General features: G+C 58.6%; 2 protein-coding genes across 3 annotated transcripts; one reads left to right on the top strand and one right to left on the bottom strand.

Moving 5' to 3' along the window:
- The first annotated feature begins 13 nt into the window (after positions 1 to 13).
- On the top strand, positions 14 to 10,511 carry FECH (ferrochelatase). Of its 2 annotated transcripts, none has more exons than XM_080637062.1 (11): positions 14 to 390; positions 1,484 to 1,589; positions 2,270 to 2,389; positions 2,651 to 2,799; positions 4,725 to 4,859; positions 5,115 to 5,221; positions 5,720 to 5,818; positions 5,943 to 6,050; positions 6,433 to 6,597; positions 6,779 to 6,838; positions 7,485 to 10,511. In XM_080637062.1, exons 1-11 carry the CDS (start codon positions 333 to 335, stop codon positions 7,617 to 7,619), a joined length of 1,242 nt encoding a protein of 413 aa, XP_080493188.1. In that variant the 5' UTR covers positions 14 to 332; the 3' UTR covers positions 7,620 to 10,511. The 2 variants fall into 2 exon arrangements, with proteins under 2 accessions (XP_080493188.1, XP_080493189.1); XM_080637063.1 differs by lacking the exon at positions 14 to 390 and adding an exon at positions 477 to 778.
- A 2,588-nt stretch (positions 10,512 to 13,099) lies between these two features.
- Positions 13,100 to 26,979, bottom strand: ONECUT2 (one cut homeobox 2; the record flags this gene model as incomplete). Its single annotated transcript, XM_080637334.1, has 3 exons — positions 13,100 to 18,202; positions 24,353 to 25,588; positions 26,889 to 26,979. The coding sequence occupies 3 exons, from the start codon at positions 26,977 to 26,979 to the stop codon at positions 17,928 to 17,930; spliced, it is 1,602 nt and encodes a 533-aa protein (XP_080493460.1). The 3' UTR covers positions 13,100 to 17,927.
- Positions 26,980 to 27,301: the final 322 nt, after the last annotated feature.

A 27,301-nucleotide genomic window follows, 5' to 3' on the forward strand; every position in this document is an offset into this window, starting at 1 on the left:
CGGGTGGAGGGGCCCTCAGAGCTCATCCGCAGGGACACCTTCCCCTGCCGCGGATGGGGCAGCCCGTGTGCCACCACCCCCGCGGGGCAGGGCTGCTCCCATCGCGGGCCCCGCTGGCAGGTTAAAGCCATTCCCCTTGTCCCAAGCCCCTCTCGGAGCCCTGGGCCGCTGGGGTCGATGCCTCCCCTCAGTGCTACCGGTGCCCCGCGGCCTGCGGAGGGCACCCCCGGGCCCCGGCACCGCCTCTCCCCGCCCCGCAGCGAGGGAGGGAGGCGCCGCGGCCGGTCCGGAGCCGCCGAGGAGAGGCGGCAGCGGCGGGGCCGTCTGAGGGAATGCGGGCGGCCAAGATGGCGGCCGCCGCGGGAGCAGCGGCGCGGGCAGCGCTCCCCTGTGAGTGCGGGCGGGCCGGGAGCGGGCCCTGAGGGCGGCGGCGGGGGGGGGCCCCGGGGGGCTGCGGGCTCCGGGTCCGGCCGGCGGGGAGGGAGGCGGCGGCAGCGGCGGCCCCGCGTTACACAACGGCGGCGGTGCCTTTGCGTAACGGTGCCGGGGCAGCCCGGCCGTGAGGGGGGTCCTGGGCCGGCGGGAGCGGCTCTGGGTCCGGTTCGTGCCCGGGCCGGGCTCACGGCAGGGGCTCCAGTTTGCCTCCGGCTGCCGTCGGGTGCTCGCTGGGGTTCTCCCCCTTCCATCACCCGCAAGGCTTCAGCTTCCTGCGTGCCCTGTGCGAGCCGTGCTGACCGCCTCGCCTCCCGCTTGCCTTGCGCATGGGGCCGGGCCCGGGGTAGGTAACTAACGGGGGAGGCGAACAGCGGGAGCGCCGGCGCTGCGAGGGCCGCTCGGTGCGCGCCCGCCCGCCCGCGGGCTGCGGCTCCATCCCGCTGCCCTCAGCGCCGGGGCAGCCGTAGCTGTGTGCGGGCAGCCCCAGGGAGTGCGCTGAGGACCCGTTTAACGTGGGTTAGTTCCTTGATATCCCAGCCAAAGCGGAGAACACACCCCTTCACCCAGCGCGCTGTCCCGCTGGGCTCCTCATTGCCGTCCTCATGGCGCGCAGAGCTCGCCTTGAGCAGAAGCAAAGGCTTGGTGGAGTTTATATGCAGAAGGAGCGTTTGGAACTTCTCTTTATGTTCCAGGTGTTTGCGTGTTGTAGCCCGGAGAAGGCTCCTCCACCATTCTGATCCTACAATGGTGCTATAGGGGTGCTATAGGGATGCTTTGCCTGCCTGCGGTCCCCCAGGTGTTCACTTCCTCACGATAGGGTGGGAGCCCTCCCTGGTGTCATTTCATTGGCATCATTAAGCTTAAAGATCAGGCTGGGTTTAGGTTACTGTTGGCGCACAGAGTGTGTAAAGGGAGGCAGAAGGCTCCGATTTCATCCCTCTCTTTGATTCCGGCACCTGGAGCTTAAGGAGAGGATGCGTCCAGTGCGGAGCCGGCAGGGAGCGGAGCAGGGTGCAGGATGCTCACTGGGCTCTTCCCTCTCTTGCAGTTCTCAGGGGCAGCAGCCAGCTGAGGCTCCCGCTGCGGTGGACGGCTCAGGCCACGGCTGCTGCCGTGACAGCCAGCACAGAGCCCCGCATCCGGCCGCAGGCGCAGTGAGTTGGGCTCGGGGGCACCCCTCTGATGCGGGGATGCGGCTGTGCTGCAGAGCAGGGTGGTTGTGGGGTGCGGTGGGGCTCGATGTGGGGGGTTGTGTGCCTGTGATTGCCTTTACCTGCCTGCCTGCACGCCCCCGGCCTCTTGTGTGCGTAGCTCTGAGTGGCTTGTCCTGCCCTCTGCAGGGCTGTGAGCCGTAGTGAGGCCTGGGGCAGTGCAGGAGCAACAGGGCAAACACTGGGGTGTTATTATTACTGGTGCAGATCCATAGACTGGGCCGGGTTGGGAGGGAGCTCAAAGCTCATCCTATTCCTATAGGGACTCCTTCCACTAGAGCAGCTTGCTCCAACCTGGTCGTGAGCGCTGGCAGGGATGGGCAGGAGTTGTCAGACCCTGTTTTAGAACCTCCCCTACAGCCTTTAGCTGCAAGATCCCGTTCTCAGTCTGTTTGCAGTTCAACTCTGTCACAAAGTGGTTGCTTTCCATAGTAAAGATCATGTAAATACTTGTCCTGGGCCTGCTCGTGCTTGCAGCTCCTCTGTTCCCATAAGCAGGATGAGCTCCTAAGCAGGAAGCTGCTTGGGCAAAAGACAAGTGCAGCAGGATAAGCTGATTTGGGAAGAATAATGCTACTCAAGCAGCAGGTCGCTGGCATTGGAACTTCCTCTTTCTCCCATAGGAAGCCTAAGACAGGAATCTTGATGCTGAACATGGGAGGTCCGGAACGCCTGGATGATGTCCATGATTTCCTCCTTCGCCTCTTCCTGGACAGAGACCTCATGACACTCCCAGCTCAAAGGTAACGCTCTCCTCGGTGTTGCTGTCGTACCGGCGGCTCTGTGGGTAGCAGGGTTTCACTTGGGTCAGCAGTGCAAGACACAGCGTTCTATGGCCAGAGATCGTTCTCTTCCGGGGCAGACTCTGGTTTCCTGCCACCAAGGGAGCTTGGGAGGGATGAACCAAACCCTACAGCGCTGTTTGCTCCGTGTGGGTTTGAGATGTGGGGACAAAGGTGGTGATTCGGTGCTGATAGTGCTCTGTGTTCCTTTGAATGCTGCAGTAAGCTGGCTCCCTTCATCGCCAAGCGCCGCACGCCCAAGATCCAGGAGCAGTACAGCAGGATTGGAGGGGGCTCCCCCATCAAGAAGTGGACAGCAGTGCAAGGGGAAGGCATGGTGAAGCTGCTGGACAGCATGTCTCCTCACACTGGTACTGCTGCGCTGGCTGGAAGCGCTCTTGTGCAAGGCTCGGGAGCACAGAGCAGCTTTGGCTGCTGGCTCTTTGTTGTGCTTGAGGTGAACAAAGCAGGCAGGCATGGGAGCAGGGCGAGCACTGGCGCTCTGAGCTCCTCTAATTCCCTTGTCTTGTAGGAAGAGCTGGGGTGGGAGAATGATGATCCTCTTGGGCACACCGAGTGGGAACTGCCTGTCAGTGTGGGCTTGGTCCAGCCTTTCCTGCTCGTGTTCCTGGTGCTGTTGAGTCTCCCAGCTGATGGCATCTTCTTGTTGGAGTTAGAGGATGGGCTTCCTGCGGGATCCCTCTTCTTGGCTGGGATGCGGATGAGGCACGGCCCTGAGGACAGAGCTCAAAGCCTTTTAAGCCAGCCTGAGCCTGAAGAATGGGTGATTATGGGAGGGTGTTGGGAGTGTGATGTTCCCCAGTGCCTTTGTCCCTCTGCCTTTAGTGCTTGGGTGTATCCCAGCCTTTTGGAGCTATTAATAAAGGCTGGAAGAACACACGGGGATTAGGCCTGAGAGCAGGGTGAAGAGGAGGTCTCTTGGCAGAAGAGACAAGGTCTGTAGATGAACATGGCAGGGCTTGGCTGGCTGATAGGAGGCAGCTCCACCCAGGGCAGGAGCAGGAGATAAGGCCCTGGGTGAGGTACAAGTGGGTTTCTCTCCTGCTGGACAAGGGATGCATGGACAGGCCAAGGGGAATGGCTTTCACCTGCCAGAGGGGACACTGAGATGGGATATTGGGAAGAAGTTCTTCACCATGACAGTGGGGAGAACTGGAATGGGTTGAAGCTGGAGCTGCCCCATCCCTGGCACTGTTCAAGGGGCTCGGAGCAAGCTGCTCTCGTGGAAGGTGTCCCCATCGGAACTGGATGAGCTTCAAGCTCCCTTCAACCCAACGCATTCTAGGAGCCTATGATTCCTGTAGCAGCCTAAAGGCAGTGTCCTCCGGTGCCTTGTCTCCCGGGACAGGCAGGAAAAGCCTCTGAATCCCCACAAAAGGCAGGGGACACAGTGCCACGATGCTTGGTGTGTGTGCAGTCACCCACCTGGGCCTTCACATAAGCTCTTTCTCTGCCTCGTGCTCTTTGTGCCCGAGCAGAGCCTGCCTGTGTGAGCAGCAGGAATGGAGGAGAGCCCTCAGCTGCCTCTGAATCCCTCCCTGATGTGCCGTGCGGATAATGCTCCTGTCACCACTGCAATAGGAGCGCTGCTGGTGGTGAATAGACTGAGCAGAGCTCTCCATTCTGTGTGGCTCAGCGTGATGCTGGGAGCTAACAGGCTCCTTCCGTGCTCCCTTGCCTCTGACACAGCGGGTCAGGGAATGCCCTCCATGTATCCCAATGCGGGTGGCTTGAGTCAGACCCGCTTTGTGGCTGCTGCTTCAGGCTTGCATAGAGGAAAGGGCTGGAAAAGGATCTAGAAGGGGCTCAGGCCTGCAATGGGCTCCGAAGATAAAGCTTGGGCACTTTATCTGCTCTTGCTTTTGTTTGGGGACCGCTTTCTGTGCAGTTCCACCCAGCCCTGGGCAGCTCCTGCTCCTGATAAGGCCTTCAGAGGCCTCCTCTTGCATGGGTGGTAGGGATCAGACTTGGAGCGCACGGCAAAGAAGAGAGTTTGTGTATCTGAGCTGGATTTCCACAGAGCAATGGACTGCTTTGGGTTGGAAAGGGCCTTAAAGCTCATCCAACATCCCAAGTTCCAGCCCCCTTCCGCTGGACCATGCTTCTTGCGGCCCCTTTAGGCACTGGAAGGTGCTCTAAAGCCTCCCCAAATCCCCCCCCAGCACCCCAAGTCCTTCTCCTCAGGGCTTCAGTGTGGTGTTCTCTCCTCTGTACTTACTGCTGATGAGTTCTAACGCTCTCTGCTCCCATTTCTCTTCCTGTGCTTTGCCTGCAGCACCTCACAAATACTACATTGGCTTCCGCTACGTCCACCCGCTGACAGAAGAAGCCATTGAAGAGATGGAGAAGGATGGCATTGAAAGGGCTATTGCTTTCACCCAGTACCCCCAGTACAGCTGCTCTACCACAGGTGAGTGTCCATGTGGAGCAAAGCACTGGTGAACATTCCCATTCCCATTGGATGGGGCTTGGAGCAGCCTGCTCTAGTGGCAGGGGCTTGGAACTGGATGAGCCTTGAGGTCCCTTCCAACCCAAACCATTCCATGTCCCGCTCTGATCTGCAGTTGGTGTTTGCAGATGTAGCATTAAAAGCTGTATTAATACCTTACTACAGAAGGGTTTTAAGCGGAGTGGTTGTCAATGAGCTTCATTCTGGGTGTTGCAGGAAGCAGTTTAAATGCCATCTATCGCTACTATAACCAGAAAGGGGCGAAGCCGAAGATGAAGTGGAGCATCATTGACCGCTGGCCCACACATCCCCTTCTTATCCAGGTATGGAGTTAGCAGGTTCATACAGGAATGCTCCAATTCAAGGGTACATTCTAGGTACAGTACTGAAATACTTCGTTGTCTACCAAGTATGAATTGCAGGAGAAGAAAGGAGGTTTCATGCCAGGTGTGTTGCCATGATCCTGCGTGGAATCTTGCTTTCCGATCCTGCCCGTCTTGCTTTCAAAGCATGGTCAGATTATGCTAACAGTGTGTGCTGGAAGGAGCCTCTAGAGGTCATGCTGCATCCAGCTTCGGGCATCTTAAAGGCAGGAACAACCTGGCCTTGAGCACTGCCAGGGATGGGGCAGCCCCAGCTTCTCCCTTCAACCCATTCCAGTGTCCCACCACCCTCATGGGGAAGAACTACTTTCCAGGATCCCATCCCAATCTTCCCTCTGGCAGGTTAAAGCCATTCCCTTTGTCCTGCCCCTCCAGGCCCTTCTCCAGCTTTCTTGTGCCTCCCAGTGGTTCCGATCCAGGTCTTTCTGTTCTGAACAGTGCTTCACCGATCACATCCAGAAGGAGCTGAACCTGTTTCCACCCGACAAAAGGAAAGACGTCGTCATCCTCTTCTCTGCTCACTCCCTGCCCATGTCTGTGAGTACCAGCAGGGTGTTCCTGCCCTTGCTCGAGCAGAGTCACCCAGACTGGGCTGCACAAAGGCTGCGCTCCCCTTTTCCTGTTCCCTGGCAGGCACAAGCGTGCTGTGTGTGTGTTGCAGGTGGTGAACCGTGGTGATCCCTACCCTCAGGAGGTGGGAGCTACTGTCCAGAGGGTCATGGAGAAGCTGAACTACTCCAACCCTTACAGGCTGGTGTGGCAGTCCAAGGTAAGGGCTCTGACACCACCTCATCCTGCAGGGCTCCTCAGGGATGGAGAACTTCCAGCTTAAGGAGGTCACAGCCTCAACACCTTATTCCCATTCCCAGTATTTCTGCTGGAGCAGGATCACTCGGATCAGTCTTCCCACTGGATCTTCATCATCCTAATATGAGCTCAGTCCAAACAGGCTTTGTTATTCCTGACAAAGACTGCTTGTGTTACTTGGTACTTCTCCATTCAACCCATTCCAGTGTCCCACCACCCTCGCAGGGGAGAGCTTCCTAAGACCTCATCTGGTCTCTGATGTCCTTAAGAAGAAGTGGCTGTTCCATGTAAGAAAGGTTTAATGAAGCTGACTTAGTCCTTATTTCCCTTCCCTTTTCCTGCAGGTTGGACCAATGCCTTGGCTTGGCCCCCAGACAGATGAGACCATCAAAGGCCTGTGCCAGCGAGGGAAGAAGAACATGTTGTTGGTCCCTATAGCCTTCACGAGCGACCACATCGAGACGCTCTATGAGCTGGACATTGAGTATGCCCAAGTTCTAGCCAACGAGGTGAATGCTTTGTGGTTGTTACTTCCTTTGGAGCTGCTTCTTCCAGTAGGATTTGGGGCAAAATTCATTTTCCTATAGACTGGAAGTGCATCTGAACTGGTTTAACGCAAGGAAGGGTTTGAATCCTCACTGGTGAAGGCTCTGTCAGACTTAACTTGGTTTTCTCCCTATTTTCATCCAGTGTGGAGTCGAAAACATCAGAAGAGCAGAATCCCTTAATGGAAACCCTCTGTTCTCCAAGGTACCTTTGCTGCAATAGTTGGACTTTGCTCCTAGTTGAAGTGTTTCCTACTGTGTGGAAGTTTCCTCTTGCAGTTTTAAGGGCAAAAGTGGTACCCCCTGTACTCCGTCTGTGCACCACAAAGAAAACCACTTTTGTATTCATTTGCAGTCATTTTCTCTTTAAGTAGTAGTAGTAGTAGTAAGTTATAGTAAGTATTTCTCTTAAGATACTATGCCAATGCAGGTTTAAAGCAGGATCTTCTCCTGAAGTAAAGGAGGAGCAGCTCCCAGTGCCTAAAGGGGCTCCAAGAAACCTGGGCAAGGGATGGAGGGACAGGACAAGGGGGAATGGCTTTAACCTGCCCGAGGGGAGTTGAGAGGGGATATTGGGAATAAGCGCTTCCTTGTGAGGGTGGTGGGCCATTGGAATGGGTTGAAAGGAGGAGCTGGGGCTGCCCCATCCCTGGCAGTGTTCAAGGCCAGGTTGGACTTAGAACAACCGAATGGAAGGTGTCCCTGTTGGAATGAGATGAGCTTGAAGGTCCCTTCCAAGGCAACCCCGTGTGATTCTGTGATGGCGAAGCTCAGTGTGATGGGTTCACACTGTTAAAGTGACACACGTTAAAGCACCTTTGCTCACCTGTGCTTTTCATCCCATCTCCCAGGCTCTGGCAGACCTGGTGTGCTCCCACATCCAGTCCAAGGAAGTGTGCTCCAGGCAGTTAACCCTCTGCTGCCCGCTCTGTGTGAACCCTGTGTGCAGGGAGACCAAAGCCTTCTTCACCAGCCAGTCCCTGTGAGGGATGCTTGGGGCAGCAGCCCTGGACCACAGCACCACAACATCAGCCGGTGATGCTGTGCCAAGGGAAGGACCTGCTCCACCCGACCTCTTCCACCCTTGCAGGCTGGTACTCTGAGGTGTAAACCTCGCATAGCACTGAGAGAGTGGACTTTTGGGCTTGCTGCTTTTGCTTCTGCTGTCTTTGTTTGAGAAGAGCTTGTAGAAAGTAGGGAAATGGGGATGTGAATCCTGGGGGATGTGAGAAGATCTCCTTCCAGCTGCTGCTGCTTGGACTTCTGTGGGCACTGAGAAGCTTCCCTACCAGTGAGCTTCTACTTCCTATGCAGGGATTGATGTGAAGGGAGTTGTCCTGAGTGCATTCAGCAGCTTCCCAGGCCGGGTACACAAAGAGCTTGGGGTGTGGTATAACCACCACAGCCACTGATGGTCTCTTCAGATGGCTTTGAAGATCAAGTGACTTCTAATGCTGGTTAAATCATGGCTATTTGGGCGGTTTAGACCACAGTGATAAGGGTTTGGGTTGCTTTTGGTTTCCTCCTGCCACAGACTTCCATGGGAAGCTCAACAGGGATAGCAGAACACACAAAACCTGTTTACATTTACCCCTGTCCTCAGCTGCAGGAAAGCCTCTGCTTTGAAGAGCAGGAAAAGAGCCAACCTGCTTAGATGCTGCTGGAAACCACCTTCAGGTGAAGCAAACTGCACGTTTCCACCTTAGCACCTATAGCAATGGGGGGGGGTTATCTCTGAAGCAGAATGGCTTTAAATATCAGCATTCAAAAGGGCTTTTGGGGATGAAGTAGCTTTTGGTTTGCTCTCCAGAGGGTCCTAGGCGTGCTTTCTACTGTGCCGCAGTGGGGTTTGTACCTATGGAGCTCCATAGGCTTCACTGATGTTTAGAACTAAGGAGTAAGTCAGGTGTAGCCTCCATTGCCTGAGCTTAAGCACCAGGTTTAGCTGGGTGCTAACCCCCCCTTTTGGCCACACTCTCCCCCAGCTAAACCCCTTGCTTGCTTTGGCACATCAGGATGAGTCCACTCCTAAGGTCTGTAGGGAGAAAAACCCCCTCAGCACCAGGACCAGGCTTGGAACTGGGGGAGCTTTAAGGTCCCTTCAACCCAAAGCACTCTGGGGTTCCCTAAGGAAGGCTGTGCCAGCGTGCTGTGGGACTGAGCCATACATGTATTAGGGCAGCTCCATGCTTCCTTCAGGTCATGAGCACTGATTTACCAGGGTTTGGGCGATGCGGGGGGCTTGGTTTGTGCTGTTTGATGTGGGAGGAGTGAGACACGGGGTACTCGAGGCGTGCTGCGTGTGGAGCAGCCTGTGGCCCCACAGCTTGCCGTGCCGCAGCGTCCATAGGGAGACCGCCAGAGCTCCTGCGTCACTGCCGGCCCCTTGCGCGGGCACAGCCAAGTCTTCCTCAACCCTTCCTACCTGTGCCTCTCCCGTGGCAGGGAATAGGAGCTGGGGCTTCTCCTCTCCCTTCCTTGGCAGGAGGAGGGCACCGCTGGCCTTCGGTCGCGTTGCACAAAGAATTCCTTCCTTCCCATCACACTTCCTAGCAGGGAATGTTGCCCTTCCCGCCCAGCCTGTGGCAGCGAAGTGAAGGCCAGCCTCACGTGAGCCCCGGGATGCTATAAATGGGTTCTGTACTAGGAGACTACTCCAGGTCTTACCCAGCACCACTTAGGAGGCATTAAGCGTGCTTCAGAGCCCCTCTTCAGCCTGCTGACCACAGGGGAGGGCATTACCAAGCCTCTTGCTGCTATTAGCCCATAATGGAGCCATCACTTCATTTCCCAGCCTTCAGCGGGTGGGATCTGGGCCCATAGCGCTGCGGGGTTCTTTGTGATGCTCAGCACATCAGGTCCCATCCCTCTGTCCCGTTTGGTACCCCTGTGGCATCAAAAGCCCGGTGGGAAGCTGCCTGAGGAGTCTCTGCTTAATGCTGGCAACAGAAACCAAGGGAACAGTGGGTTATCCCGGTGTAATCCTGGCTTTTCCCTTTGGGAGCGGAGTGGAACGGGAGCGCGTTGCACTGGCTCCGAGGCTCCATCCCACGGGTAAGGAAAGCTGCATCCCACCCGTGCAGTGCCTTCTTCTGCAGCACAGCACGATGGGGTCTCCATCCCACAGCTCCCATTCTCGTTGCCCCCCCGGCAGATGGGTGCTGCCCAGCCCCCAGACGGATCCTTGGGTACGAATCCACCTGGATTCCCCCTGTTCCCCGCTCCGCTCCCGTGGCAGTTCCCTTGCATGTGCTGAGCATTTACAGTGCCCTGCCTGCTGGAAGGGAGCTCAAGGGGTGCGAGCAGCTCCCACCATCCCTATCCCGGGATTTCCTTGGGAAGAGCCTGTTTGCAGGGCAGGCTGCCCGTGGGAAGGGGAATTCCATTCCCGGGATGGGAACGGAGGGAGCTCTTCCCCCCAGCGCTTACAGGAGCTCTGAGGAGAGAGCTGGGAGGTAAAGGGAAAGATTTGCTCAGGCTTAGGCTCTCCTCCTGGTGGAACCCTGCGGGTTTCCCTTTTGGAGTCTATAAACCCTCCTGGATGTGCTTTGGCAGATGGGATAGCTTCCCCAAGTGGTGCTGCAGCAGTGAGAGGGGCGTGGATAGCGCCTGAGCTCCCCTCCTGCTCCCCCGGGGAGGAGGCTGAGCCCAGCAGGAGCAGGGTTTTCCTGGGAATCTCCCTCGCTTTCCCCCTAAAGAGCTGGAATTCTGTAGGATGGCAGAGGGGCACAAGTTCCTCTGACTTCCTAATGCCAGGCCCGTACCAAGAGTCACAGCCCAACGCACTGAACAAGGACTTCCATTCAATGTAACCCACCAGGGTTTGTATCCTCGCTCTGTTCTTTGCCATAAAGATGGAATTTCCATTAAACTTTTGGAAGAAATACCTGGAATGTGTGTGTTCCATCGGGATAACGAGGGTTCTCTGTCCTTATCACCACACAGCACCGGAGCAGGAGGGTTTTCCCAATGGGTATCTCCAGCCCGTGCTGCTTGTTCTGCTCACACCGAAGCGTCTCCAGGCAGTTTTCCATGTTGGAGGGGGTCGCTTCCCACTGTCCTCACCTCCAGGACTTCCCAGCTCCGGTGACAAACATCCGGTTCCAATAGGGGTGAAGAAGAGCCTCAAGCAGGTGCCGTGTCCCCCATGGGTGCTGTGTGCAGCTTCCTCCAGGACCATGGGACACAGAGCTCATAAGGAAATGATCCCATGCCCTCCCGCAGCTGTGGCCGCCACTGAGTGCATTCCCAAGGGAATGATCCCGAAAGCGCGCAAGGAAGCAGAAGTGGTGGTTTTCCTCCTTTATTGAGCTTTGGCAAAGAAGAGGGGTTGGGGGGGGGGTTACATGAGGAGCTGGGAAGGCAAGGTTGGAAGCCATGGAATACTGCCCATGGAGAGAAAGGACGGCTATTGGCACAACGCAGTGAGTGAAACCATTCCCTCTCTCGCCACTACAGTTGCCAGCTCCACGGGTATCAGCTTCCCCCGAGCTCCAACAGGGCAGCCTTCACCAGACCTGGAATTCCAGCATCCTGGAAGCGCGGCAGGGGCGGCTGTGGCCATCGCTTCCCGCACCCCTCCTTGCCCTGGAACTCGGGATCTCCCCGCGGGAGCCAGGATTCCGGAGGAGCGGATCGAGCTCCCTGGCCGTGAGCTCCTGTTACAGTCAGCACTGCCCGGCGCCCACCGCTTCCCGTCCCCATTCCTGCCTCGGGCAGGGAACGAGGGCACGAACTCAGGGAATGGGGTGGGTTGGAAGCGCCCTCCGGGCTCATTTCACCCCAATGAGGGCCACCTTAGCGCTGGTGGCTCCAAGCTGCATCCAACCTTGGGCAATTCCAGGCGGTGGGAATCAAACACGGGGCTATATTACAAGGCTTTCAGGACCACAGGCTACTGGGAAAGGCCACATGAAAGGGGTTCTTTGCACATCTCTACTACAGCCTTAAGGACAGACAACAGGAACGCTCCCGGTGCCCCATGCGGCTTCCATGCTCCTATTCCCAAGTGGAGCCACGTGTACTTAGGAGTTGCTTTGGCTTTATGGCTGCTGTGAGCACGGAGCTGGGGTTCCAGCGGGAGGGCACCACGGGTGTTGTATGGTCAGCAGCGACGCAAAGGGGATTGATGCCCAGCACAGGCTTGTCCATCGCAACAGCGCTGGTGCCCCCCAACTCATGTCCGAGGCGATGGAGCATCGGCGCGTGCCCGCGGTCTTCCATAAAGCCAAAGGAATTCCTGCTCCTGGGAAAACACACGCAGCAGGCTCCGCCTCGAGCAGGATGTGCAGATTGCATGCGATGAGTTGAGCCGGGGGGGTGGGATAAGCTGCCATGGGGCCAACTTAGGGTGGGCTGGAAGGGACCTTCGCAGGGGGTTCCAACCCCCTGCAGCGAGCAGGGATATCTTCAACCGGGTGCTCAGCACCGCATCCAGCCTGGAGCGGCTCCAGGGATGCGGCATCCAGCACCCCTCCGAGCAGCCTGACCCCCACTGGGATTCAGTCTGGGTTCAGGGCAAGGATGGATCAGAACCCATTGAAGCACCGGTTCTGACCGGTCCTTACCGGTGTGGGGCGGAACCGTGTGTGTTTTCCCAGCCACAGGTGCCAAGGGGCCCAGGCTCCCTGCAGAGAGAGCTCCAAGGCCTGGGTCAGCGTCAAAGGAAGGAGGTGCCATGGAGAGCCACGACGCGTCCCGGCTGCCGGGCAATGGGCACATCCCTGGCAGAGGCGGCTTCCTCGGAGCCGGCAGCACCAAGGGGCACGGAGCGTTCCTCCCGTCCGCCGGGAGAGCACGGGGAAAGGGAAGGGAAGACCCGGCCGAGGTTTGGGAGCACGACCCGAAGGGGAGGCAGCTCCTGGGCCAGCGAGCAGGAGCAGAGGAGGGGGGGTCCTTGTGCGCTGCTGGAACGTCCCTCGAAGCAGCCCGGCGCTGTATGAGGTATATCGGGGGTGCGCGGTCTGCGCTGCCGGCGTGCCCGTGGTTAAAGCTTTGGAACCGTGAGGAAAGGGAGAGCAGGAGGAAGGAGAGGGAAAAGGGAGAGCAGGAGAAGGAGAGGGTGAGGATGAGAAGGAGGAATGGAAGGAGGAGCAGAAGAAAGAGTAGAGAGAGGAGAAAAACGAGGAGGAAAAGGAGAAGAAGGAAAAGGAATAATAAAGAAGGAATAGAAGGAGAAGAAGAAGGGCGAGAAGGAAAAGGAAGAATGGAGGAAGAGAAGGAGGAGGGGGAGGAAAAGGAAGAAGAAAAGAGGAAGAGAAGGAGGAGAGGAAGGAGGAATAGAAGGAGGAGGAATAGAAGAAGGAGAAGGGGAAGAGAAAAGAGAAGGGAAGGGAAGGGAAGGGAAGGGAAGGGAAGGGAAGGGAAGGGAAGGGAAGGGAAGGGAAGGGAAGGGAAGGAAGAGAGAGAAGAGAAGAGAAGAGAAGAGAAGAGAAGAGAAGAGAAGAGAAGAGAAGAGAAGAGAAGAGAAGAGAAGAGAAGAGAAGAGAAGAGAAGAGAAGAGAAGAAGAGGAGAAGAGCCTTTGGTATCTGCAGGTCTGCAAAGCCCCACAGGGCCCGCAGGCCAGCGCCTGCGCCCGCTTGGAGCTGAGGTATCCACAGGAAGAGTCAAGAGGAGCAGAAGAGCCCCGAGAGGCCCCGAGGTCGCTGCTTTGGTTCGAGCAAGGCACTGGTGCCACCGGGCAGGGAGCACCGGGAAGGCCGGGGCGGCTTCCGCCCGGGGACGCGGAGGAAGCGAAGGCAACGCGGAGGGAGCGCGGAGCGGCTGGGTTGAGCTGGCGTCCATGGGAACCCCAAGGGATTCCTCAGGCTGCATCCTTAGGGAAAGGCTCAAAGCCCAGCAGCGGATGCCCTGGGTGAGGTTCCACGGGGTCTCAGCAGTGAAGGAAGTGCCTTCATTGTCCTCAAATCGAGGTGTTCCTCCCCATAGGTATCTAAACCAGCTCTTCAGCTCAGCCAAAAGGAACTAAGTTCATTCCAATTAATTAATTCAGTTCATTCCAATCGAATTAATTCATTAACTTAATTAATTTAGTTCATCCCAATGAGGGTTTAATGGCTCTTACATTGACCCTGCAGCCCGTGCTCACCTTGGCTTTACTACGTGCTAATGGCAGGATTAAGGGGCTCCTAAGGCAAACCTGAGCTTGTGAAGCTCCGGAGGTATAGGCTGTGGGAAGCCCAAGCAGCATCCAGGAGGGAATTTCCTTCATTGGATGGTTCAGGTGGAGAAATAGGATAAAAGAGGCTAAAGGGCACTAATTCCCTAAAGCCAAGTGAGCAACTTGAGAGGAACCACTTAGGAACGTGATACTAATGGAGCTTAATGCAGCTTTGTTTCATTGCTCGCTTGAGGAACAGGATCAATTGATTCTCATAGGAAAACCGGAGCTGTGAGCAGCCAGCCGTCATGGAATGGTTTGGATTGGAACGGACCCTCAAGCTCATCTAGCTCCATGGGCAGGAACACCTCCCACTAGAGCAGGTTGCTCCAAGCCCCGGATGGACCGGATGGACCGTTCCCAGCTTGCTTGGGCAACCTGTGCCAGTGTCCCACCACCCTCACAGTGAAGAATGAGGACTTCAGGAGGACTTCTGCAGGTGCAGACCCTTTCCCTAAGGAACCAACCAATGGATCAAGCCTGGCTCCATCCCAGCTCAACACAGCAGCTCCATCCACGGGGCTTTGGACCGGCTCCACGTCTCCACACGTTCTCTTTGGCTGGCGGGAAGGCGGAAGGACAACGGCGTCCCCGGAGCTGGAGCATCCCCGAGGAGCTTCTCTTTGGGTACGGGATGGGATGGAGGAAGAGCCGAGGTGCACCTCGACGGGGGCACAAGCCGGACGCAGACCGCGCGGCGCAAGAGGTCTTTGGTATCTTTGGTATCATCAACACGAGTGGGCAGTCGGTGAGGTAGCCTCTTTGGTTCTCACTAGCAATACAAAGGGGGGGGGGGGTGTTCCTGCTTTTCTCTTTTTTTCCTGTTTTTTTCCTTGTTTTTTTTGGTTACCCTTTCACACACGCAAAAGTTCAGCCTGGGAAGCAGCTTTGCCGAAGGGGGATCTCTCTTGTTGCGGATTCATCTTCCCCTCCAGCTTCAATGTAGGAGCCACACCGTTCAGGCAAAGTATCCCAATGTCTTTCCCATCCCACCCTCTCCCCCCCTCCCATTTTCATTCTTGAGGTGGAAAAGTCATTGCTTGTCCTCAAAATTCACTCTGGATACAGTCTGCAGTGCTTACAGGTAACTGTGGGTGAAGGGCATCCTCGGGTGGTGCAGAATAAGGTCAATCAATAAGTTATAAAGGCTTTTCGGGCCGTCGCTCTCGCGTCAGATGGGGAAAGATGAGCTTCAATAACTTAAACTTTGCTACTTCAAGCATTAAAGTGAATTAAAAGGAGGTTCTGGGGCAGAACCTGGCTGCTCCGGGAAGCTGCGCTCAAGTGCTACCGCTACCGCTGATGCGCTGCGGCATCCTCATGGATACACCAGCAAAATCAATCCCAAATCCATCCACGAAGGCTGGGATGAAACAGTCGCAAAGGACTCACGCAGGAGCCTGATCCTGCACTCTGTGTCCAGGCAAAATTCCCATTGCATTTTCAAGCTCAGTGGGATTCAGACTGGACGGAATCCAGGGGCAAAGCTACGCTTCACTTAAATAAATCACATAAGTGATAGAGACGATTTTGGGTTAAACCCCAGAGCGTCTGGAGCCGAAACGAAACCATTTGAAGCTTTGCCTTTCTCAAAGCCTCTCACCCATAAAAATGCCCCTCAGGAAACAGAAAGGGCACCAAGGACAAAGTTCCCCCTTGTCTTAAAAACACTTCGGCGCTGGGACAAGCAAGGAGAGGTTGGGTCGCGTCCGACCGGCGCTGTCACACTGGTGCTGATGGCACGGCATTCCCGTGTCTTGCTTTGGAAGAGGAGATCCCCATTGCCGAGCGGAGGTTGGAGTGGAGGTTGCTGGTTTAGTCCTTCTCGGGTCTTTGGATTCAGCTTTAGGGAAGAGGGATCCGGAATAAAGCTACTCAACCGAAGTCACGGAGCACATGCATTGTTCCTTCGGCAATATCCAAGGGCTCCTGGAAGTTGAATTCACCTTGGATGTGCCCACGGTAGTAACTACTCCCAGTACACGGTACGGAAGATGCTGGGATACTAGCTGGACATGCTAGTCTTTAGGAGCAGGCGGAATGAAAGGAGCAAGTTCCATTACGTGGCTCCAGAGAGCCATGGTTTAGAAACATGCCGTGGTTGAGGTTTCTTTTGGGGACGGGCAGAACACAGCACGTATCCTGCTCCTGGGTGTACACACGAATGGACCGACCCACACACAGGACGTGCTCTCCACACTCGTCTTGCGAGACAGATGCCACATTAAGGTGACAATGAAATGGAAGACGTAACACAGGGCCATGGAAGAGGCAGGGATCAAACTGCAGCAGTGATTTGGAGTGAACCAGTGCTTTCATCAAAGGTACTACCTTCTGAGCCGGTGGTTTGTCTGGATTGACTTTGTTACGGCTGTTGGGAAGCATCATGGAATGCTTCGGGTTGGAATGGACTTGGGTATCGCTCAGTTCCAACCCCCTGCTACGGGCAGGGCCACCTTCCACTGGAGCAGGTTGCTCCAAGCCCCATCCAGCCTGGTCAGAAGAGTCGTTAAGAAGCCCTCATTTAAAGGCAGAGATGGAGCAGAGCGGTCCCACCGTGCTCCAGCTCTGAAGGTACCTTTGGACATGGCCTGTGTGCCATGAGTTGGGCCAGCATGGGTTTGATCGACCAACACAACACGTCTAGGCAGGTTGCGGTGGTGCTCAGCACCTGCAAGGACGTGTATTGATACCGAGATACTGCAAGTTCTACCCCTGGGGAAGAAGAAGAAGAAGGAGGTTGCTCAATAGGCTTCACACGCAGAAGGATGGCTCTACACATAGGGGACAACAGCTGTACCCAGCGAAACACGTCAGGCCTGACCAAGGAGTTGGCTCTGGAGAGCGGAGATGCGCCAGCGTCGTATCCCAACATCCTCGTCTCGGAGAGAGCCCGTGTGGGGCAGAAAGAGGGGAAAGGCCAACGAACCCCCCCTTGGGTCGCACAAAGAGAGCTCGATGCGTTTCGGAGTGCAAGAGGAGATCGTGAGCTGAAACACACGGGGGGCGAACCCTCGTCTTTGGTTTTGTAGCTGTTGAGGTCTCGGTTGCTCTGTTCCTTGTTCCTTTGGAAAGAAAGCTGCATAGGCACAAATGAAAGACCATCTTCAACGGGGAGATGCCTTGAGGCGTCCAACGAAGCGGCGATCGCCCCGGCTCGGCTTGGGTCTCCGTCTTCCCAACCCCTTGCCTGGAGATCCGCTTCCGAACCCGGCCGCGATGCCCGTCCAAACTCACTTTACTTCCTTGGCTTCGTTTTGGTCTGGTTCTCGTGCTCTTTAGCAACGGAACCCGCTGCTGCCGAGCAAAAGGAGGTGCAGAAAAGGTTTCTTTGGTTTCGATTCAGTAGAACGTACAAAAAAGGCTCAAGGGCCTCCCCGTCTCCATCGCCAGCCACCCACCCCCGCGGTGGGGACGGGGAGGCCACGGCAAGTCCGAGCCGTCTTTGGCTTGCAGTGAATGCTGTCTCTTTGGTGTGCTGTGCTCCCACCGGCTCGGTGGGTCGAAGGGGCGTGGGGGGGCCACGGAGGGAGGCGGCGCGGTGAAGGCACCCGCGGCACGTCCGGGGCGTCTGAAGGGCTTGGGTTTGGTTTGTTCCTGCTTGGAAGTACTCGAAAACACCCCAGAAATGAACCAAAACGCACTGAACACTGAATATATTGCAGTCGGAGGGATGTTCTGGAGGAGAAACTGGCTTCCTGGGGAGTAAAGGGAGGTACGAATGACCTAGAGCGATCTAGGGAACTGCGGCGCTTCAAAGTGACCTCCTGAGTGTGCGCCTGCCTTAGGGACAAACACAGCCCTTGGGCCAACCTCCCAACTGTGCTTGAGGCTCCTGTGGCCGTTGGGCCTGGGATCGCGCCTGCCTCTGCGGCTTTGTGCTTGTTGCGTTGAGCTCAAGAGAACTGGAGCTGTGTGGGCCAGGACCCCGCTGCGCGGACGGAACTCAGAGAACCCCCCAAACCAAACCCAGCCCTTTGGATCTGACCTGTCTGTTCCCCTAAAGCCTGAGTTGGAGAAGAGATTCAGGATCCTTCAGCGTCAGACTTTGTGCTCCCGGCGTCGGGATGGGAAGAGGCGAGCGCTGGGCTCCAGCCTGACTCGGGAGCCGGGCTTGTGCCGAGGGCCGCGGCGTCAGGCTCTGGGTGCCGGCGCGGAGCCCGCGGCGCTGCGCTCCTCCTGCCACTTCTCCAGGCTGCGGCGCCGGGCGTTCATGAAGAAGTTGCTGACGGTGGCGAGCTCGAGGCCCAGCTGCTGGGAGATGGTGACCTGCATCTCCTTGGACGGGCGCCTGTTCTCCTGGAAGATGGCCGAGAGCGTGCGGCGCTGCAGGTCCGTGAAGACCAAGCGCGACTTCTTCTGCGCGCTGCCCCGCTCCTTGCCGGGCTCCTGCTCCTTGCGCCTGCAGGCTGGGGGAGAGGCAGGGGGAGAAAGGAGCCGTCAGGATGCGCGCGAGCATCCAGGCGCCGGGCTCCTCCCGGAGCTGGGCATCCCTGCCCTGGTTTGGGATGCTCAACCACTACGGGTGCAATGTAATTATAGAACGTATATATTATATATACATACGATAGAATATATATTATATATACATATACTGTATAAAATAATAGCTATAAAATACAAATAAAATATAGAAATAAAATATATGTATCTTATTTATTTATAAAATAAAATCTATAAAATATAAATAATATATCTATTATATAATGATATATATAATATAATATAATAATAATGAACCCATCTCCCTAAGCTGGAACACGGCACACGAGGAGCCTGGCTCCTGGCTGTGAAGGAGGCTACGAGCATCAGGTTAGTTGTGTGCTTGGGACAGTGTTCCACGGGGTTCCTGCCCTGGGAGGAAGGCTGGGATCAGACCACTCAAAACACCCCAGGCGGGACAAAAGGTGGGAGGAGGATGCTCCGGGGAGGCACATCCAAGCCCAGATACAGGGGCTATGGGGGAGCATCCCCGGAGCGGTCCCTGGTCCAGCCTCCGGGAGGCAGCGGCGCAGGGAGCTCCAGGGATGCTCCTCGTGCTCTGATGGCTGCAGTTGTTCACCACAGGCTTGCAAAGCCACTGATAAGAGCAATGGAGAACCATGGAGGCTGGAGGCTGAACACGGGAACCATGAGGGCGGCCTCATGGAGAGGAGCCTCGTCAGTGCTGGGGCGTGCAGAGAGCCTGCGGCTCCGTCCTGCCTCCCAACGCTGCCTCCAGGTGGTTTGTAATGGGATGGGGTTGCTCCTAAGCACGACCTAAAGCTGGGCTCAAGCAACATTCCTTAAACACGGCCTTAGCTTTGGTTGCTGAGTGGTCACTAAAGGCACCGGTCCCCCCTTCACAGCTCTTAGCACCCGTTAAATCAGTGCGATTCAATGCCAACCAGCACGAAGTGAGGCAGCACTGATCCGTCTCTGAGCTCCTTCTGCATTGTTCCTATGCAAAGCACCTTCAGGCCAGTTTAGGAGCAAAGGGAGGACGCCTTTCCGTATTGCATGGTTTTCCATAGGGAGCGCGCAGGCGAGCGGCAGCCAATCAATCACTGCTCTCGGACTGAAGGCGGCCGCTTCCCTCCCCTCTCCTCTTCCAACCTTTCCCTGCCTGGCCAGGAGCTGCATTGCCCCGCAGAGCTCCCCCCCTCCTGCTGAGCGCCCCTCAAGGCACAGCCGTGGCCTCCGTGGTGCCTTTGCAAGAGCAGCTCAAGGGGAGCATTTACGGAAGGCACGGAAAAGCTGCGGGCCCTGCATTATTTAGCAGGAGGTACCAAGAACTGCAAACGCCAGCGCATCTCAGGCCATGAATTAGTGATGGCAGCAAACGCCGCGCTCTGCCCGGGCCCTGCCAACAGCAGCAGCAAAGCTGAGCCCGACCTGGCCGTGCCTATGGCCTGCGGTGCCCTTGGCTCCTCTGCCTCCCCCCGGCCACCATAGGAGCCGCTCAAGCAGAGCTGAAGATGCCTGGGGACCCCCACACGGTAGAAACCGGCGCAGAGGGAGCGGTGGAGGCCCCAGAGCCATCCCATGGCAGGAGCCACACGAAGGAGCAGATTCCCTTAATCCAGCATTTCTCCCTCTGGTTCACGGGGAGAAGCCGTTCCTATGGATCCCCGGACGCGCCTGGAGCACGAAGCCAACCAAAGCCGGCGACGGGGCTGATGGGGCTAAGCCACCTCCCTCCATTGGCTTGCAGAGGGAGCTCCATGTGAAGGGGATTGAACCAGGCTGCCGATACCCGCCCGAAGGAAAGGAGCACCACAAGGGTTTTCCAGAGGCTCGGAGCTGGCCGGGATTCACTCCATTCGTCCGTCCCCATTGCCCATGAATCAAGGGGATCGCCTCTCGGAATGAAGCATGCACGAAGGAAAGCAGGGCAGGGTGATACCAGCCAGCTCAAGCACTCCGCTGGGAACGGCATCGCGAGGAACAAGCCATCCCAAAGGATTCCTGCCGATGCCACCCGCCTGGGAACGGCGGATATGGCCACAAAGGGTTCATTCCAGTCGTCCGGAGGTGGCTGTCGCTGGAGAGGATCCCGATCTCCCCAGGAGGCCCCAAGGATGAACAGGGGCTGGAGCAGCTCCCATAGAGAGACAGGCTGGAGAAGAGAGGCTGCGTGGAGACCTCTGAGCAGCTCCCAGTGTCTGAAGGGGGCTACAGGGATGCTGGGGAGGGACCTCCATCAGGGACTGGAGCGATGGGACGAGGAGGGATGGGTTCAAACCGATCCAGGGGGGATTTAGGCTGGATTTAAGGAAGGAATTCCTTACTGGGAGGGGGCTGGCGCAGGGTGCCCAGAGCTGAATGGACGTGGGGGCTTGGTTCCTGCACCTTTCCCTGTGGCACGGAGCACATCCCAGCACCCATCGGCTGGGGGCTGTGCGTTCAGCAGGGCAGGGGCTGCTTCCTCCCCTGCCACACAAGGGCCCTGGGGTACCATCGACCCCCTTCATTAATACGGAGCCACGGATAATAGATGGGGTGGGGATGATTTATGGCGCTCCAAGGAGAGGAGTGGGGCTTGGAGAGCACGGAATCATGGAATGGGTTGGGTTGGAAGGGACCTGAAAGCTCCTCCAGCTCCAACCCCCTGCAATGGGCAGGGACCCCTTCCGCTGGAGCAGGGTGCTCCATAGCTGCTCAGTGCGCGTCCTTCCCTCCTAAAGCATGGGACATGGATGCTTCCTCTTCTCTGGAGTTATTCCCTTTTGAATCCCAAGCCGGTCTCCAGCTGAGCTACAACCCCTGGCTGGAACAAGGATCCCCCTCCTCGAGGGCCAGAGCTGGAACAGGCCCTTCCTGACACCACGTAGTAGCAGCGGCACCAAGCGATGCTCCAGCACAGCCCTGGGTACCAGAACATCCTCCCCATGGAGACAGGGATGCTGCAGGCAGCTTTTCCAGGCTTTTATCCGGTCTTGCAATGGGAAGAAAAGACTGGGAATGTAAAGCCGAAGGTAGGCAGCCAAGCACTGAGTGAGAATCACATCTTAGAGTTCGATATACAGAACCATGGGATGGTTTGGGTTGGAAGGGACCTCAGAGCTCATCCAGCCCCAACTCAGGGTGCCGGAAGGACAAGGGCAAAGCCTTTGGGAGCCTTTGGGCCCCGGGAAGCTGCTCTGGTGCCCCTGGTCCTCTCCAGCAGAGACGCTTGCGCCCCGAGGAAAGCAGCAGCATCCTCAAGGATGCACAAGGGGAAGGTGCAGGGGGAGCTCCTGCTCCAAAGCCGGGTGCCTCGGGGCAGCCTCCCCGCTGCCCACCCCCTGCTTCCTCAGGGACCTGCTGGTCTCCGAGGCCATTTGTGCCTTGGGCAGGCGCCAGCCCCGCTCCCTCGGCTGCGGCCTCCTCTCCGCAGCGGTTCCAGCCCCCAGATCCCTCCCCTGGCTTCCCGCTCGCATCCCTCACCGGAGCCATCGGGGGTGGGCCTTTTCCCTACGGTTCCCCTGTAAATCAAGGGGGGGTTGTGCAGAGCTGGGCACAAGCCCCGTTCCCATGGGGAAAGAGCCGGGTTATCCATCTATCCCCTGCTTTCTCTGCCTGTTCCCCAGCCGAAGCAGGATGGGGCTGTCTCTAGGGCGGACGGGAGATAAGAGCCTTGAACGCAACCCGATTGCAACCAGGAGGAAGGGGGAACCCTTTGATGCCAGGGGTGTCGGAAGCTCCCGTCGAATTGGAAGGGAGGAAAAAGCCGCTTCCAACGGGGAACAAGGAGCCTGGGATGCTTCAGTTCAAACGGATGCTGGGAAACCAGGATGGGAATGGCTGAGATCGTGAGGGTTCTCCCAGTGACCCCATCAGGAGCGGGATGAAGCCCTAATTCCCGACCAGAAGTGCAGGGCACAAAGCTCCCATGGAACACAGGGATGGGGCAGGAGGCCGCCGGTACGGGACAAGGAGCATTTCTCCCCCGGCATCCCAATCGGGATGGGTTGCTGCAGCACAAGCACTCGCCTGTGAAGGAATAGGTTCTATCCGTAGGTAACACACTTGACACACAGCTTCCATCCCATAATATTTAGCTGCAGACAGCACCGGCTACAGCACAAGGCCTGGAAGCTGGGACCCCCCAACCTTCACTATGGACACCCCAGCGTCGGGGTCGCTGCCCTGTGCCTGCAGCCTCTCCTCTGCCCTCTCCACTCTCGCCCTGATCCCACCCATCCCATCGATCCAAGCATCCTCCTTATCCCCCATCCCTCTCTCACTCCCCGGCACCCCCCCGATCCCTTCTACCCCCGCTCTCCTTCATCCCCCCGTTCCCAACATCCCCCTGCTCCCCCGTTCCCTATCATCCGCTGGTCCCTTTCATCCCCCCCATTCCCCCCACCCCCCCCCGGCTTCCCAACGTCCCCCCCATTCCCGACATCTCTCCCGCTTCCTTCCCAACATCCCCCCCGTCCCTTCCCCGCCATCCCCGCTCCCGCCGCTGTCCGTGGTGCTGACGCCGCTCGGGGCCCCGTCACCGCCAATAACGGGGGGGGGGCACCGGGCACAGCTCGGGGATACCGGATGCTTTTGCTCTCGAGGCACCGGGACCCCGACCCTGAGCTCCGGAACGGGCGGGATCCAAGGACCGGCCCCGAGCGGGGGGGGGAATGGGAATAGAAGGGATGGGAGGGAAGGGAAAGTGGGGGAAGGAGGGGGAAGGAGGGGGATAAAGGGGGAGAAAAGGGGGGAAAAGGGGGGAAAAGGGGGGAAAAGGGGGGAGAAAATGGAAGAGAGAATAGAGAATAGAATATAGAATATAAAGGAATGGGATATAAAGGAATGAGATATAAAGGAATGGGATATAAAGGGACAAGCAGCACATCATCCTCTCTATTCCATCAGCAGAAGAAGCAACCCCACTGCTACAGCTCCCAAGGGGGATTTCCCTCTCCAGACAGCAGATTCCCGTCCCGTTTGGGATGAGCTTCCAGGAACACGGAGCAAAGGGCTGGATTTTCCCGACGTCTCCGTGCCTTTTGGCTTATTCCCTCTGCTTGGAGGGGTTTCAGCGGTGAGGAAAGGGGCAGGAGGCAATGAGGGAATGGATCCACACGTGGGAATGGGTATCAGTATCCATAAGGATACTGATTTTCCCACAGGGACTGGTGAGTTGCAAAAGGGCTTTCCTGCTCCAGCTCCAACTCCGGAGGGAATCTGTGCGCCCTCCAAGCTTTATCCATGCAATCATGGAACGGTTTAAGGAAGGCACCTTACAGCTCATCTAGTTCCAACAGGGACGCCGTCCCTATTGGGTTGCTCCAAGCCCTGTCCAGCATTCCAGGGATGGGGCAGCCCCCGCTTCCCCGGGATTCCCAGTTTTGTGCCCTATAAACAGGGCTCCATAGGGAAACCCCAGCCTGGGAAGGGGAAGCACCAGGAGCACGGCTGGAAACGGGGCAGCTCAGGTTCCAGATCAAGGCAAACCCTGGAGCGCTGAAGCTCTTTCCATCTCTCCCCATCGCCCGCATTGATCCCGAACCCTTCCCGTTCCAAACGCACCCGGCTCCGAGCAGAGGCACCGGACACCCGGGAGGGGCTGGAATGATGGGAAGAGGCTGCAGCCGCTCTCGGACCCTGCTGCCCCCATCCCGGCCCCGTGCCCTTCACCTCAGCATCCTGCAAGGGGACCCCGCACCTCAGAGCCCCCCCCGCTGCCGCCTGTAGCCGACGGCTCCCGCTCTCCTGCTCTGCCGGCTCCCACCGGCAGCCCCGTGCGCATCCCATGGGCTCCGCGGTGGGAAGCGGGCGCTTTGGGAAGCACCCGCGGGATGCGGCCGGCAACCAAAGGACTCACGGGGCGCGCCTGAGCGGGCTTGTGCCCTGGGACCGCTCCCGCATCCCGCGGTGCGCAGGGAGGGCGGGTTCGGACCCGTTCACCCCGGACCCGTTCCCCCGGGGGTCCCGGTGCTGGCGGGGGGTCCCCGGCAGAACAATGGGGGCTGCTGCGCCCCGCGCCCGCACCAGGGGGCGCCCGCGCCCCCCCCGCGGGACAATGCGGGCCCGGGAGGGGATGAACGGGGCCGGTGCCCGCTGCCGCGGCGCGGGGGGTGTCCCGGTGCCGGCGGTACCTGCGAGGCGCAGCGCTGCCATGCGCTGGAACTCGGGCTCCTGCAGCCACTTCCACATCCTGCGGAACGTTTCCCGGCCGGACTTGAGCTTGCTCCAGGGCTTGGGGTTCCGCAGCAGGTCCGAGAGGGTGCCCTGGGAGCGGCAGAGCACCCGCTGCGCGAAGATGGCCTGCGGGATGCTGTAGCGCTTCAGCTCGGCCGTGATGCGCTGCGCCACCTCCTTCGTGTTCAGCTCCTCCGCCGGCCCCGCCGCTCCCCGCTCCCGGGGGTGGCCGCCGTTGAGGTGCGGCGGCGGCGGCGGCGGCGGCGGCAGCAGGGCCGGGGGGGGCCCGAGCCCGCGGGGCAGCGGCGGCTCCGCCCGCAGCGCGCCCGGGTGCGGCTCGAAGTCGGGCCCCGGGGCCCCGTAGCCGTGGAGGCTCTGCTGGGCCCCGGGCAGCGGCCCCAGCGCCGAGCCCAGCGGGGAGAGGCTCTGCCCCGCGCCCGCCGCCTCCTTGTAGGGCCCGTAGAGGCCGGTGACCGCCGGCAACGCGCGCTCGTCCCGCAGGAGGCCGAAGCCGCCGCCGCCGCCGCCGCCGCCCGGGAGGCGCTGGGGATGGTGCGGGGCGTGCGGGGGCTGGAACTTGTCCGGGCCGGCGGCCATGGGCGGCAGCGGCGGCAGCGGCGGCGGCAGCGGGGTCAGCGTGGTGTAGGTGCCGCCCGCGGCCAGGCCCGGCTCGCAGGGCACGCTCATGGCGGGGTGCAGCGGCCCCGGCAGCTCGGGCCGGAACTCGGCGGCGCCGTCCAGCAGCGAGCCCAGGCCCGGGGGCAGCTCCGGAGGCACCCGCAGGGCCCCGGCGCCGCGGCCGCCCAGGATCGGGCCCTCGGGGCCCAGCGGCTCCAGCGCCAGCTCCGCGTTCATGGCCCCCGCCGGGACGGGAAACGGGGGGGGGGGGGGGGGGGGGGGGCACCGGCACCGGCACCGGGCCGGGGCCGCGCGCGCTCCGCGCGGCGCCTCGCGCCGGCCCCGGGAGCTGTCCAGGAGCGCGCTCCCGGCGCCGCGCGCCCGCGCCCATTGCGGGGGAGGGGGCGGGGCCTGAGCGCCGGGAGCAGCCAATGGGAGCGCGGCAACCGGAGGGGCGGGGCCCGGCGGAGCCGGTAGCGGGGGGAGCGGAGCGGGCTTAAAGGGGCCGCGGAGCGTCCGGTAGCGGCGGTGCCGGTGCGGGGCTGGCGGCGATAAACGGGAGCCGGGATCGGGCCCTGCGCGCACGGGGATGGCCGAGGGAGGAAGGGAATTAAGGGGAAGGGGAAGAGGAAGGAAAAGGAAAGGGAGCAGGAAAGGAAAAGAGAAAAGAACGGGGAAAGAAGAGGGAAAGAAGGGGGGGAAAAGGGGGGGAAGGGGGAAAAAAGGGAAAAAGAGAAAAAATGGGGGAAAAGGAGGAAAAAATGGGAAAAAGGGAAAAGAAAAAAGAAAAACAAGGAGATAGAAGGGGAAAGAAGGGAGCGAAAAGGGGAAAAGAAGGGGGAAAAGGGTGAAGAAAGGGAAAAAAGGGGAAAGAAAAGGGGGAAGAAGGGGGGGAAGGGAAAAACAAAGGAATAGGAAAAGGAATAGGAAAAAGAGTATTACAAAGAATAGGAAAAGGGATAGGAAAAGGAATGGGAAAAGGAAGCCAGCACTTCCATTGCTCCTGGCTCCCACTGGCATCACCCCCTCCCCTTCCCTCGGTCCATGGCTCCCCTGCTTCCAATCCCTCTCTTCCCACCTCAGCTCCAACCTTGCCCTTCCCATAGGAAGCCCACGTGGATTTCCCGCACACCCTGCCCGGAACCAGGATCCTGCTGCTTTCCCCTTCCTTTCCTCCTCTTCCAAGCCCCCCCATTCCATGCTCCGTCATTCCCCCAGCGGGAAGAAGGGAGCCGGGAGCCACTTCCAAAGCACAAGAAACCCGTTTATTGAAAACCAGAGCATTCCAGGTCGGGATTTGGCACACGAGGCTGCAGGCACGGACACACCACAGAACCACAGGATCCCGCTGCTCCCCGCGCCGGATGCTCCCGGAAGGAATGCCATGGCACCGAGGCTCAGCGGCGCTCGCCCATAGGGCTGAGGCCGTGCCCTGGCCCTTGCTCAGCTTTAGCCGCTGCTAAATGGATGCTGCTTGGGTAGGGCTGAGGAAGAATGAGCTCTTAGCGCAACCAGGGCCTTTTCCCTCCTTTGCTGCTCAAACCCATCTCCATCAGACCCGGCAGTGGGTATCCAATGGGAAAAAGGAGCCCTTCCTGCCTGGGAAAGCCGCTTTCCTTCTCCATACTTCCAGCCGCAGGCGGATCCAGCTCATCCCGCGTCTCCCACCCGCAGCCATGGAAGATGCAGGCAGTGAAGGTCCAAACCCAAACCAAGGGAAGGACTTGAAGGCAATCCCCCTGCTCCCATTCCCGTGTCCATCCCTGCTCCGTCTCTCCTGCCTGGTGGCCCCATCACCCCAACGGCACCCAGCACCCATCCCGTACCTTTGGGATGGTACCCAAAGGATGCTACCCAAAGGGGGCTGCATCCCACCAGCGCCTTCCATTGGACGACTTGCAAGCATTGACACGCCGACATTCCTTGAGCTCGTCTGGACATTCAGTAAGGATGGGAATGGATCCATCGGGAATTGGGCTGGGGGGAAAGGCAGGGCCAAAGAGAGGGGAAGGAAGAGTGCAACCAAGGTGACATCAAGTGGTGCCATAGGGAACCATGTTTGCTTGTCGGTTCGATGCCTGCAGCGTCCCTGGTGTTCTCCAGGCTGGAAGCGAGACGGATATCACGGGAATGTAGGGACAGGACAAGTGGGAATGGCTGTAAGCTGCCAGAAGGTGGATGGAGAGGGGACCTTAGGAAGCTCTTCCCCGCGAGCGGCAGACGGGATGATGCCTGGCGCATCCCACAGCGGCTTCCCAGCATCCCAGCCCGCATCCACGGCCAGGTTG

The sequence above is a fragment of the Psittacula echo genome, assembly GCF_963264785.1.
Source record: "Psittacula echo genome assembly, chromosome: Z".
NCBI lineage: Eukaryota > Metazoa > Chordata > Aves > Psittaciformes > Psittacidae > Psittacula > Psittacula echo.